This window comes from Protomyctophum bolini, assembly GCF_963924005.1.
Source record: "Protomyctophum bolini genome assembly, chromosome: 18".
Lineage (NCBI taxonomy): Eukaryota > Metazoa > Chordata > Actinopteri > Myctophiformes > Myctophidae > Protomyctophum > Protomyctophum bolini.
Window position 1 is genome coordinate 18463503 of NC_137879.1, and position 11060 is coordinate 18474562.

The 11060-nt window shown below is 41.9% G+C and overlaps 1 protein-coding gene across 1 annotated transcript; it reads left to right on the forward strand.

Annotated features, from left to right (window-relative positions):
- Nucleotides 1–114: 114 nt before the first annotated feature.
- Nucleotides 115–10085, forward strand: plbd1b (phospholipase B domain containing 1b; the record flags this gene model as incomplete). Its single annotated transcript, XM_080790022.1, has 10 exons — nt 115–287; nt 1342–1425; nt 1567–1708; nt 1886–2032; nt 2651–2795; nt 3494–3694; nt 5750–5890; nt 7641–7826; nt 8906–9012; nt 9909–10085. Exons 1-10 carry the CDS (start codon nt 130–132, stop codon nt 10083–10085), a joined length of 1488 nt encoding a protein of 495 aa, XP_080646148.1. The 5' UTR covers nt 115–129.
- Between the last annotated feature and the right edge of the window lie 975 nt (nt 10086–11060).

An 11060-nucleotide genomic window follows, 5' to 3' on the forward strand; every position in this document is an offset into this window, starting at 1 on the left:
TGATGTTTTCTTACATAATGTGTGTCATCCAATCCAAGCCCCTTGATCCGCCTCTTATGTCTAGATTACCAAGAGGCCACAGTGTCCTGGGATTCTGCCCAGAAGATTGTCATTCTGAAAGAGGGGGTGATGGAGAGAGGGGGAGGGGCTTATGGATTCTTCAATGATACCCTGCTTCTATCTGGATGGGGGGTCCTGGAGGTGCGAGCAGGCTTTGGGGAGAGTCCACAGGACGATGAAACCACCTACCTCCTGGCTGGCTACCTGGAGGGATACCTCACTGCAGAGTGAGTGCTCCAAGCCTTGCGTGTTCAACTTCAAAATAGCTGAAAAATAAATAGGCCTATCCATATATTCCGGCCATCAAATCTAGATCGATGCACCTCAGTTTATACAATATCCGGAGTACCAGTTGTACACATCTGTCTGTTCTGTGTGTCTGTGTCCCTTTTATTCCCATACTGTATAATGTGGAGTGTTGTGTGTCTGGCATGCCCAATTATGGAGTCCAGACCAGTCTGTGATGTCAGTGCTATGACGTCATATTGATAACATCAGGGAGGGCCTACTCCATATGGGGATTCACAGATTTACCTTCATAATAGAAACTTAGATCTATGACACGAAAAGTATGCAAAAGCTATCCTATCTGGGATTTGAACACGATTCTCCTGTGAGAGACCGACTTTCAAGCACTTACTACTTGTCAAACCGCACCACAAACAGATGGGTGGGTTTGAATCCAAAGTGGTGCATCTCGCTTTGTCGGGCATCTATGTGCTCACAGGAGGGAAGTCAGGCGGAGAGGGAGGTATTTGTCAACCATTAGGCCTAGTTGTCTTCCCTTACACCAGGGAAAATGGAAGAGTGCTGGGGAGAGAGACCATAGAAAGTTAATCCTAGATGCCTCATTTGTCTCTGCAATTCATTGGAGCGACCTGTATCCACGTGAGGGCGGATTGGCGGAAGTGCGCCGGACATGAGCATCATGGCGCATCCCCGGCGGCCAGTCACGTGACTCACGCCCCTTCCTTTTGTTACTTTACTCTATGGCACCAACGCGGAAGCTTGCCCTCACTTGAGAAACAGATGCCCCATAGCCAAAGGAGGCGTCTGTCTACCTTTCCATGTCTATGAGAGAGACCACCTCTGTAGATAATTGACGGGTGATTAACATACTCTACCAGTTACATTTCCTTTTATTCATTAAAATAAGTTCCATATTTTCTTTTGTTTTCAACACAATTTGATGCTTTTTTATTAAGATTATGTAAAAAATACCTCTTGTGAATCAATACATTCTTACCATATTCTCATCTTATTTTGATCATATCTGTTTAGACAGATGTTCAGTCACTACTTCAATATGTACCCTCAGCTGATAAAAGATGAGAAGATACTGAATCCTCTGAAAAGATTCATGAGGTAATATCATGCACTCACCTTCTCCCTCTCTGTTTATCACTGTCTGTTCTAGTCTATATTAGATATACAAAATCAAATGTGACATGTGCAATTGTGAAAAATGCCACTTAGGCTTAGCCCCTGTGCCTGTGTCAACCACAGCAAACAGGACTACTGGGCCAGAGAGCAAGTCAAACTGAAGAGAAACAGTGACCCCTTGTGGCGTCATCTGGGACTGATCCTGGCTCAACTGGATGGGCTTCAGGCTGGGGCTGCACACTGGGCCAAGGGGAAATACAAAGAGGTGTGTGTGTGTGTGTGTGTGTGCGTGTGTGTGCGCGTGTGTGTGTGTGTGTGTGTGTGTGTGTGTGTGTGTGTGTGTGTGTGTGTGTGTGTGTGTGTGTGTGTGTGCATGCGCATGCATTGTTTGTCTATTCATTCTATCGTTTGTCTATCATTCTACTTACCCTCTCCTCCTTAGCCTCTGTCAGTGTTTGCAGTCCAGTTTCTGAATGGGATCGGGGACCTGTTGGACCTCATCCCAGCCCTGACACCACGCTCCAACTCCTCCACGGGAACAGCCTCTTTCAGGATGTCTGGCATGGGCCACTGCACTGCGCTTATAAAGGTTACACTCACAAGCTAATTTGGCTCAAGAGTGAGCTCTCTGTGTAGACTTTAATTGCTTTTGTTATTCAAACCCAAGTAAGTAAGTAATTAAGTACATTTTATTTATAAAGCACCTTTCTTAACAAGGTTACAAAGTGCTGTACAATGAACACTAAGGGTATTGCAATACAAACGAGCCCAGCTTAGTGGAATCGTTGAGGGGATAAAATCACTTTTATTCAAAGTGCACTAGGCATTGAGGACTGTGAAGAGGGAATGCTCATTTCAAAATGATGTATCTATTTATTGACATGCAAACAAAAATAAGAGTTGCCATTAAAACAAGAGCAATTATTGTACCATAATACTTTTTCAGCAAATTATCTGTGCTTGGAATAATGACCACTGAATGTCAGGTATCTTTTGCCAGTATGGGAATACAAGCCATGCATGCAAGACTGTACATGACAACTAACTTTTATGTTACACACACACACACACACACACACACACACACACACACACACACACACACACACACACACACACACACACACACACACACACACACACACACACACACACACACACACACACACACACACACACACACACACACACACACACACACACACAGGTGCTGCCTGGCTTTGAGAACCTGCTATTCGCCCACTCCAGCTGGTACACCTATGCCGCCAGTATGCGTATCTACAAGCACTGGGACTTGAGGCTGTCAGACACACACACAGCAAATGGCAGGATGTCCTTCAGCAGTTATCCTGGTACAGTATGTCCACAATCCACATGATGTGAGCAGGCGATGGCACTGTGATTAGTGTTGTCTGTGGTGGAGTTAGACAAAACAATGTACTACAATGTACAATGTACCTTCCAGCTCGTGTTTAGACAACCAAGTGCAACAAGCAGCACAATTCCTGTTGGACAATGTATTGTATGTGTCTCTTTAATTCAGTGGAACAGTCTGCATGCTGTTCTTTTTTATATGACCAAGTCATTGGAGGTTGAGTAATTTTTTCAAGTGTTCCCTAGCCATAAAAAAATAATCTTACAGGGACCGCTGGGCTGCATTCTCATTAGAACACAAGGGGTTTTAAGATGCTATTTTTAGAGACGTGGTCGGACAGTGTTATCACTACAGCAGCTATATTAAAATGACAGGGACAAAAAGATTATAGTGTGCCAGTAGAGGTGGATGACCATACACCCTGATCTCCCATGGACTGGCTTAATGTATGAACAAGGAAACATTACATTAGGTATAATATATTTTATAAGTTATAATACATTTTGGAACATTGTGCCATAAAAATACATGTTCCTCTTATTCTCTTCACATCCTCCTGTTTGTGTCTTTGTGCCTTTTTTCCTGCTCTCTAAAAATGTCTCACTTCGTTCACCCTCCCTCTCTTCTTCACGGCATGCTCATGGTCCTTCAACACCACCGCTACCCCTCTCCCAGGCCTTCTGACGTCCCTGGATGACTTCTACCTGCTGGGGAGTGGTCTGCTGATGACTCAGACCACCAACAGCGTCTTTAACACCTCCCTGTTCACGCAGCTCAGTCCTGACAGCCTTCTGGCCTGGCAGAGGGTCCGCCTGGCCAACAGCTTGGCACGCAGCGGAGAGGAGTGGGCATACATCTTCTCTAAGCACAACTCGGGTGAGGCGTCCCGCCTTGCTCCGCCAGCTCAGACAGTTGGCGATCAATCCCAGGTCTAGTTGTGATGTTGTCTGGTCTCCAGGCTAATGTTGTACCATATTCAATAATCAATTGTAATTATGTTGTGCCAAATCTCAAGTTCTCTCATGACACGAGCAGGTCAAGACCATACGAGCAGGTTAAGACCATACCATAGATACAAATATAATACACGTGTGCTGTCTCCATGGTCTCTCTGTGCTGTTATATGTTGGCAAAACAATATTTTTACTCTCAACACAACATTTTAAGCCAGTTGTGAAATATGTACATACAATTTATATTTCAAGCATTCTCATCTAGAGCAAAAGATAACGGAACAGGTATGGGATCAGTGTCTACTCTTGACACACTGGTTCTTCTAGCTATGAAACCTGTGGTGTGCTGCAGTGCTGACAAGACCGTTTATTCAACACACTATGCTGCACTGTTTTATGTCCTCTCCTGAGTGCTGACAGAGAGATGCAATTGCAACCGTAACACTCACAGTTGCAAAATGTAAAGAAAGAAAGAAGAAATTTGAACATCAGAGTCTCAGTCATACCCTGGTTCGTATTATGCAACGCTTGAGTATGTAAATGGGCCAGCTGTTCTAATCTTGTGCGTCATATAGTGTTATGGTCCTGGATGGGTGGAACATAACATAACACACATTGGCCACACACATCAACCTAGAATGAAGATACAAAGGCATCAAATGTGATGTCAGTCTTATCATGTACCTCATACGCATGGACCCTTGAACTGAAAAACCATTCCATCAAGGTTTCATGAAAGTACAAGCATGCACCTCACTGTTTGTGATATAACGGTCCTATCCCTGGTATTTGATTCCCACTCAGTCTTAACATTTATTTCCTTTCAAGGTTTTATTGTATGCTTTCTGTGGTGGCCCAAAGAGATTTTAGAACTATTGCCTGCTTAGGCTGAGCCAGTCCAGTTCAAATCTTTGATATACTGTAGTAGTGGCATGTTGTCACTATCAGCCTAGAACAAGGGTGTCTATCCCCTTTTCAATGTGCGGCTAGACCCCTCGGAGATGGATTACTTGGATGATGGATGCCTTAGTTACCAAAGCCACATGTTATATGCTGAGTTGCCGTTGCCCCGGATCAAGCTCAGAACATTGTGGTTGGCAACGAGCTGTGCGACCTCTCCTTCCTTTTTTCAAGTTTTGTCCCCTATGGTCACCTCCCCACTATTGGTGTGCACTCCTACCTCTTTGTTCTGCTACTTGCCCCGGACATGTTAACACTGTACCCCCTGCCAGCTCAATAGGTGCAATAGTGCCAACACTGCCAGTGTTAGGGGTTTGATTATGTGTGCAGCTCAAAGTGCTACAGCCAGGGTCTCATTACAACAAGGGCCATTACGTATATGTATATATATCCATATATACGTATATAAATATTAAAGTATCCACCAAATAAAGTGAGCTAGTAAGGCAGTTCAGGCAGACAGCTAGAGTAAGTGTGTCAAATGTTTATGACAAGAACAGGCCAGTCTATTAAAATGCAAAGCTCATGCAGACTACTTGCTGCCGTTTATACTTTTGCCACTGCTGTTTGCTTTTGCCCCGACTCCACCCCAACATCCACGGCTCGGTTTCACTTGTGTTGGCCTTCTGTGTTTCACTAAAGCAGGGAGTGAGTGAGGGCCTGGGCCATGGCTCAGTGTTCCAGGCACCTTGGCTGGTAATCCAGTCTGGCAGTGTGCCTTTACTGCACAGCCTTTACTGCATGTCTTCCCCCCATCTCTCTCCCCATTTCCTGTCAGCCTACTGTCTGTCCCTCCATAAAATATATAAAATAAAGGCGAAAGCCACAAAAAAAATCATTAAGAAAAAGCAAATATAAAATATTTGTGGTTAATCATATGAAGTTGTTAGCCTGACAGTCTGAATTTTCATTTCACTTCATATTTTTTTAATGGTAGCGATTCAGGGCTGGAGCCAGGCTATGAAGTTGACTGACTGAAACGGCATTATGTTAATGGTGAGTTCTAACATTATTCCAGGCACCTATAACAGCCAGTACATGGTGGTGGACCTCAGCAAGGTGTCTTTGGGTCAGAGCATCAGGGACGGAGCGCTGACGGTGGTGGAACAGATCCCTGGGAAGGTTCTGCACTCGGATCAGACACAGACCCTACGCAGAGGTAAGGACACTATCAGACACAGACCCTACGCAGAGGTAAGGACACTATCAGACACAGACCCTACGCAGAGGTAAGGATGTGAAATGGTGAAATGGTAAATCATTTGACCTTTGATCAAATCTATCGTGTTCAGATTCTTCTTGAGTGTGCAAGCTTGACAATTGCATAACTTACAGACGAAACACTGTATCGACAGTTGTCGCCAGGCAACAAGCCTGGGCAGTGCCAGTTCTAGGCCTTTTGAGGCCCTAGGCAACATATTATACAGAGCCCAAAATGTTTATAAACAAATCACAAATGTTTATAAACAAATCACAAATGTTTATAAACAAATCACAAATGTTTATAAACAAATACCAAAATGTTTATAAACAAATCCCAAATCCCTTGGTCCTACCCCCCCGACCATGAGACTTACTACAGGTAAACTGGTAGTGGTCCTACCCCCCCATGAGACTTACAAATCCCAAATGTTTATAAACAAATCCCAAATGTTTGTAAACAAATCCCAAATGTTTATAAACAAATCCCAAAATGTTTATGAACAAATCCCAAATGTTTATAAACAAATCACAAATGTTTATAAACAAATACCAAAATGTTTATAAACAAATCCCAAATCCCTTGGCCTACCCCCCCGACCATGAGACTTACTACAGGTCAACTGGTAGTGGTCCTACCCCCCCCATGAGACTTACAAATCCCAAATGTTTATAAACAAATCCCAAATGTTTGTAAACAAATCCCAAATGTTTATAAACAAATCCCAAAATGTTTATAAATAAATCACAAATGTTTATAAACAAATCACAAATGTTTATAAACAAATACCAAAATGTTTATAAACAAATCCCAAATCCCTTGGTCCTACCCCCCCGACCAATGCCTGGGCCATGGATATTATCTGGTATCTGTGGTGATGCTCATCGAGATATGAGACCACAGCACTCAATTAAACAACCAAATAGGTTTTAAGGTTATTCCTGTCTCTCATGTCAGTCATTACACAGGACCCCTGCTGTTACAGTCCAGTACCATATGCCGCTTATGCTTTGGTCCAGTTGGATTATTAAGCAGCTGTTGAGACACTAGCAGTGTATTTAGACTCTTGTTTTTCCACAACTTCAATCGCAATATTTTGGGAATTGGAAATCTGAGGAGTGTGTGTGCAGTGTGCACGCATGCACGCCGCCCCCCCAACCACCCACACACACACACACACACACACACACACACACACACACACACACACACACACACACACACACACACACACACACACACACACACACACACACACACACACACACACACACACACACACACACACACACACACTTCTAAGTTAACATTTTGTCAACTCTAAGATGTCTAAGATGTCAACTCTGTCAGATATGCCATACTGGATCATCTAAATCTAAATCATGTAATCAATAAAAGAAACAGTGGGAGGTTGGCTCATTACATGGTTTAATAATACCATATTATAGTCAACTATATGAAAATATATTTTCTCTGCAAAAAAAACAAGATATAAATAGATATAAATGCATAGATTTTGACCCAATTCTCAAGAGTAGGTGATTCTTTTATTTTTTAAAGCATAAGGTGAAGCTGGGACGGCACAGCAAAATGCCTAGTGTTACTCTGAGTTGTACAAATGTTGAAATGTAACTGGTCCATTTGGATACATTCGTACACTTTCAGTGTGGGACCATTAATGGACGATAATTGTGTCCCATTCTGACAGGCTACTGGCCATCCTACAACGTGCCGTTTCACACAGACATATACAACTTGAGTGGCTACAGTGTGATGTGGAAGAGACACGGCGAGGACTTCTCCTATGACCTCTGCCCCCGAGCCAAGATCCTTCGCAGGGACCAGGCCAGGGTGACAGACATGGCCTCTCTCAAACACATCATGAGATACAACAGTAGGTTTGCTGCACACTTGGAGCTTGGCTGGACTGCAACTGTTAATCAAACTTAATAGTATACATCTATTCTATCTATTCTAATCTATTCTAAATTTAAGAAAAGTGTCGCCTGTCTGAGGCCTCATACACACCTATCAAACGAATGTTCTGTGCTCTGTCTGTGATGCAATTCCAATGGGAGTCACATGATTTGACCAAACATCAGAACATCCGTTTGATACGTGTGTATGAGGTCTAACACCTTCCTTAGCACAGAGCAAGACTGCTGCTCGCTTCACAGCAGAGCCACACAACAACATGGTCACCAGGCTTTACACCGCACCGACACCTCTCCTTTTGGAAGACCGCGTCTCGCAGCAGAGACACACGGGGAACGTTATCTATCTATCTATCTATCTATCTATGACTACCGGTATCTATCTTATATAATAACATTAATTTTGTGCCCAAGTTCAACCCAATTTCCCAACATCACCCGTAAACATACTTAACAATTCCCTCCCAATCAATGTGATCTATTATATTGCATTACCCACACTGTACATCATTTCCTGTTCATATATTAGAACGGGTAAGGCCCTAGTTATTGATAATTTAATAAAATAATCAATTAATGATCAATCCCCATATTGGGCAAGTCATTAGGCCTATATATGTCAAATTATTTAACCCATTTAGACCAAAGTTTTCTGAAAAAGTTCAAATATTTATAAGAAAAATGTATGTTGCTATGTAGTGTACATAGCAACAAGAACCCCAAAAGGGGTTCCCAGATTGAAAGGTATAGTTACGCATAGAGGTTCCCTAAATGTTCAAACTAAATTATAAACTAAAAGAATTGCGAAATAGCAGATCTAACCTCATAACGCGTCGCTGTGCAACTCACTGTGCGACTTATTGTGAGCTTGTAGATCGGATATCGGATATTGTGAAAATAGTTTGAGTTTCTTTTGGGCCTTGAGCTAAAAAGTTTGGTAACCACTAATTTATAACAGCATAGATTAGATAAATGGTTGCCATTTCAAAGGGAGGTTTATCGAAAAAAGTAACTAAATCTTAGACCGGCTTCATTTCAGACTACAGGAGAGAACCATATGCCAAAGGCCATCCGTGCAAAACCATCTGTTGCCGTAACGACCTGAGACCAAGGAGACCACGCCCCGGAGGTTGCTATGACACAAAGGTCAGAGGTCACTATGTATTGTATTCTCACTCGTAGTTTTTGCATACTCTATTTAGTTCATAGTTCAACATCAACAGACAGTTGATGTTGATGAAGTTTAATAAGATACTTACAGTGTACACTGTACAGACCATACACAGACGTTATAGAAGCTACTTCTGAGTACCTCATTTCATCTGCTAATTTACCAACTACAGTAGTTCATCTATAAATCTAAACTACAATTAACTTCAATGGTCATTCCTTAGTCATTTTTTATTGTGCCCTGAAGCCAACTATTGTATTTCAGTCAGGACAACTCATGAATGGATGTATTTAAAATAAAATGAGCAATATATTTATTATGGTTTGGCGATTAAATGGATCTGCTTTTTAGGTACTCAATCAAATAGCTGGTATGAAGATGGAATGAGTGTGTGGTTGGATCAAGTGAATCATGTGAATGAGAATGTGATGCTGATCAGGGAATTCGGGGGAATTCAGGGTGTTCATAAATTCAGAATCAGAATCAGAATTTATGAACAGCCCAATTGAACAGCCGCTGGCAACTGCACTGAGTTTCCTGACTGAACTTGCTCTGCGCATGTCTGTGACAGGCAAGATGCTCATTTCATTAATATTTCAAGAGCTCTTGTATTTCTTTAGATCCCCAGGGGTCATAGGTGCAGTTATTATGGATGAAAGCCAGGTCTTGAATTACAGAAGTATACCAGCCCATAACTGGATCCCAAGTATCTGCTTGTCAGTCAGCAGTATATAAATCTGTTATCTGACCCCGACTGAATGACTCTCTCTCTCTCTCTCTCCCTCTCCCCCTCCTGCCTGCATACACACACACACACACACACACACACACACACACACACACACACACACACACACACACACACACACAGGTAACAGACTATCAAATGGCTCGTCAGTTTGTTGCTGAGGCCATAAATGGACCAACCACACAAGGCGGACTGCGTCCATTCTCGTGGCAACGCTTCAACAACACATCGCACCAGGGTCTTCCAAACACATATGACTTCACCTTTGTCACTATGAGGCCCTCCGTATCTGAGCCCTAACATCAGAGAAAGACAAACAAGGTAGATTAGGTCCACTCATTCAAATGAGCAATTCTAACCATTTCCCTACTGCAACTCTGTTCAAGCATCTTCTTTGCTCACATGATTTTACCTTCTCCTTCTCCTTTCTTTCTATAAACAGAGGTAACGTGATAGAAATGCTGACAGAATTGTGGGTGTGAAGGAACAGGAAAGAAATAAGATGTTACTTTTTATATATGTGATGTATGCCATGCTTTTGTTTTTGCTTAATGTAAGTCGCTCTGGATCAAGAGCGTCTGCTAAATGCCTAAATTCTAAATTGTAAATTGATTAGATTATAGTGAAAGTATAGTTATTATTTAAAGTGAAAGGGCTGATAAAGAATATATAATTTCAACTATTGCATTCATTTCATGGATAATTTAAGGGGCAAATATCAATAATTAGGCCCAATCATTGGGCCTAATTATAGGCCCTTAGTAGTGCAGTGTAAGGTATACCTTTAAACTTTTTTTTCTTCGATTACTGATAATCAGGGAATTCAGAATTTATTGTCTTATACCATGAATTAAGCTTTGATTTTACTTTCTATACATTTCTAATTGTATTTAATGATCTCTCAGGGACAATGGTACACAGCAGTAGGCCTACACACAGACAGAAATGTGTTCAATAAATGTATATAGAAATGAATATAGAAATGTATATAGAATGCATTACAATACAAATATTTTAATCATATTACACCGAGACAACAGTGTTCTTTCTCTTTGACCCCATCTGTGCTTGAGATATCAATACAAATTTCTTTGTTTATAGATATGCTATTAAAAAAGATTGTCTATTGTATGTGACTTGGAAAAGTTTGAGAATCATTGCTATATCTATGACTACTATACTATATTGCAGCTATTGCTATATGAAAACTACAAAACCCAGTTTTTCTTGTCGCATGTGTTGGGTGGGAGGGGGACTGATGAGGGATGAGGCGGA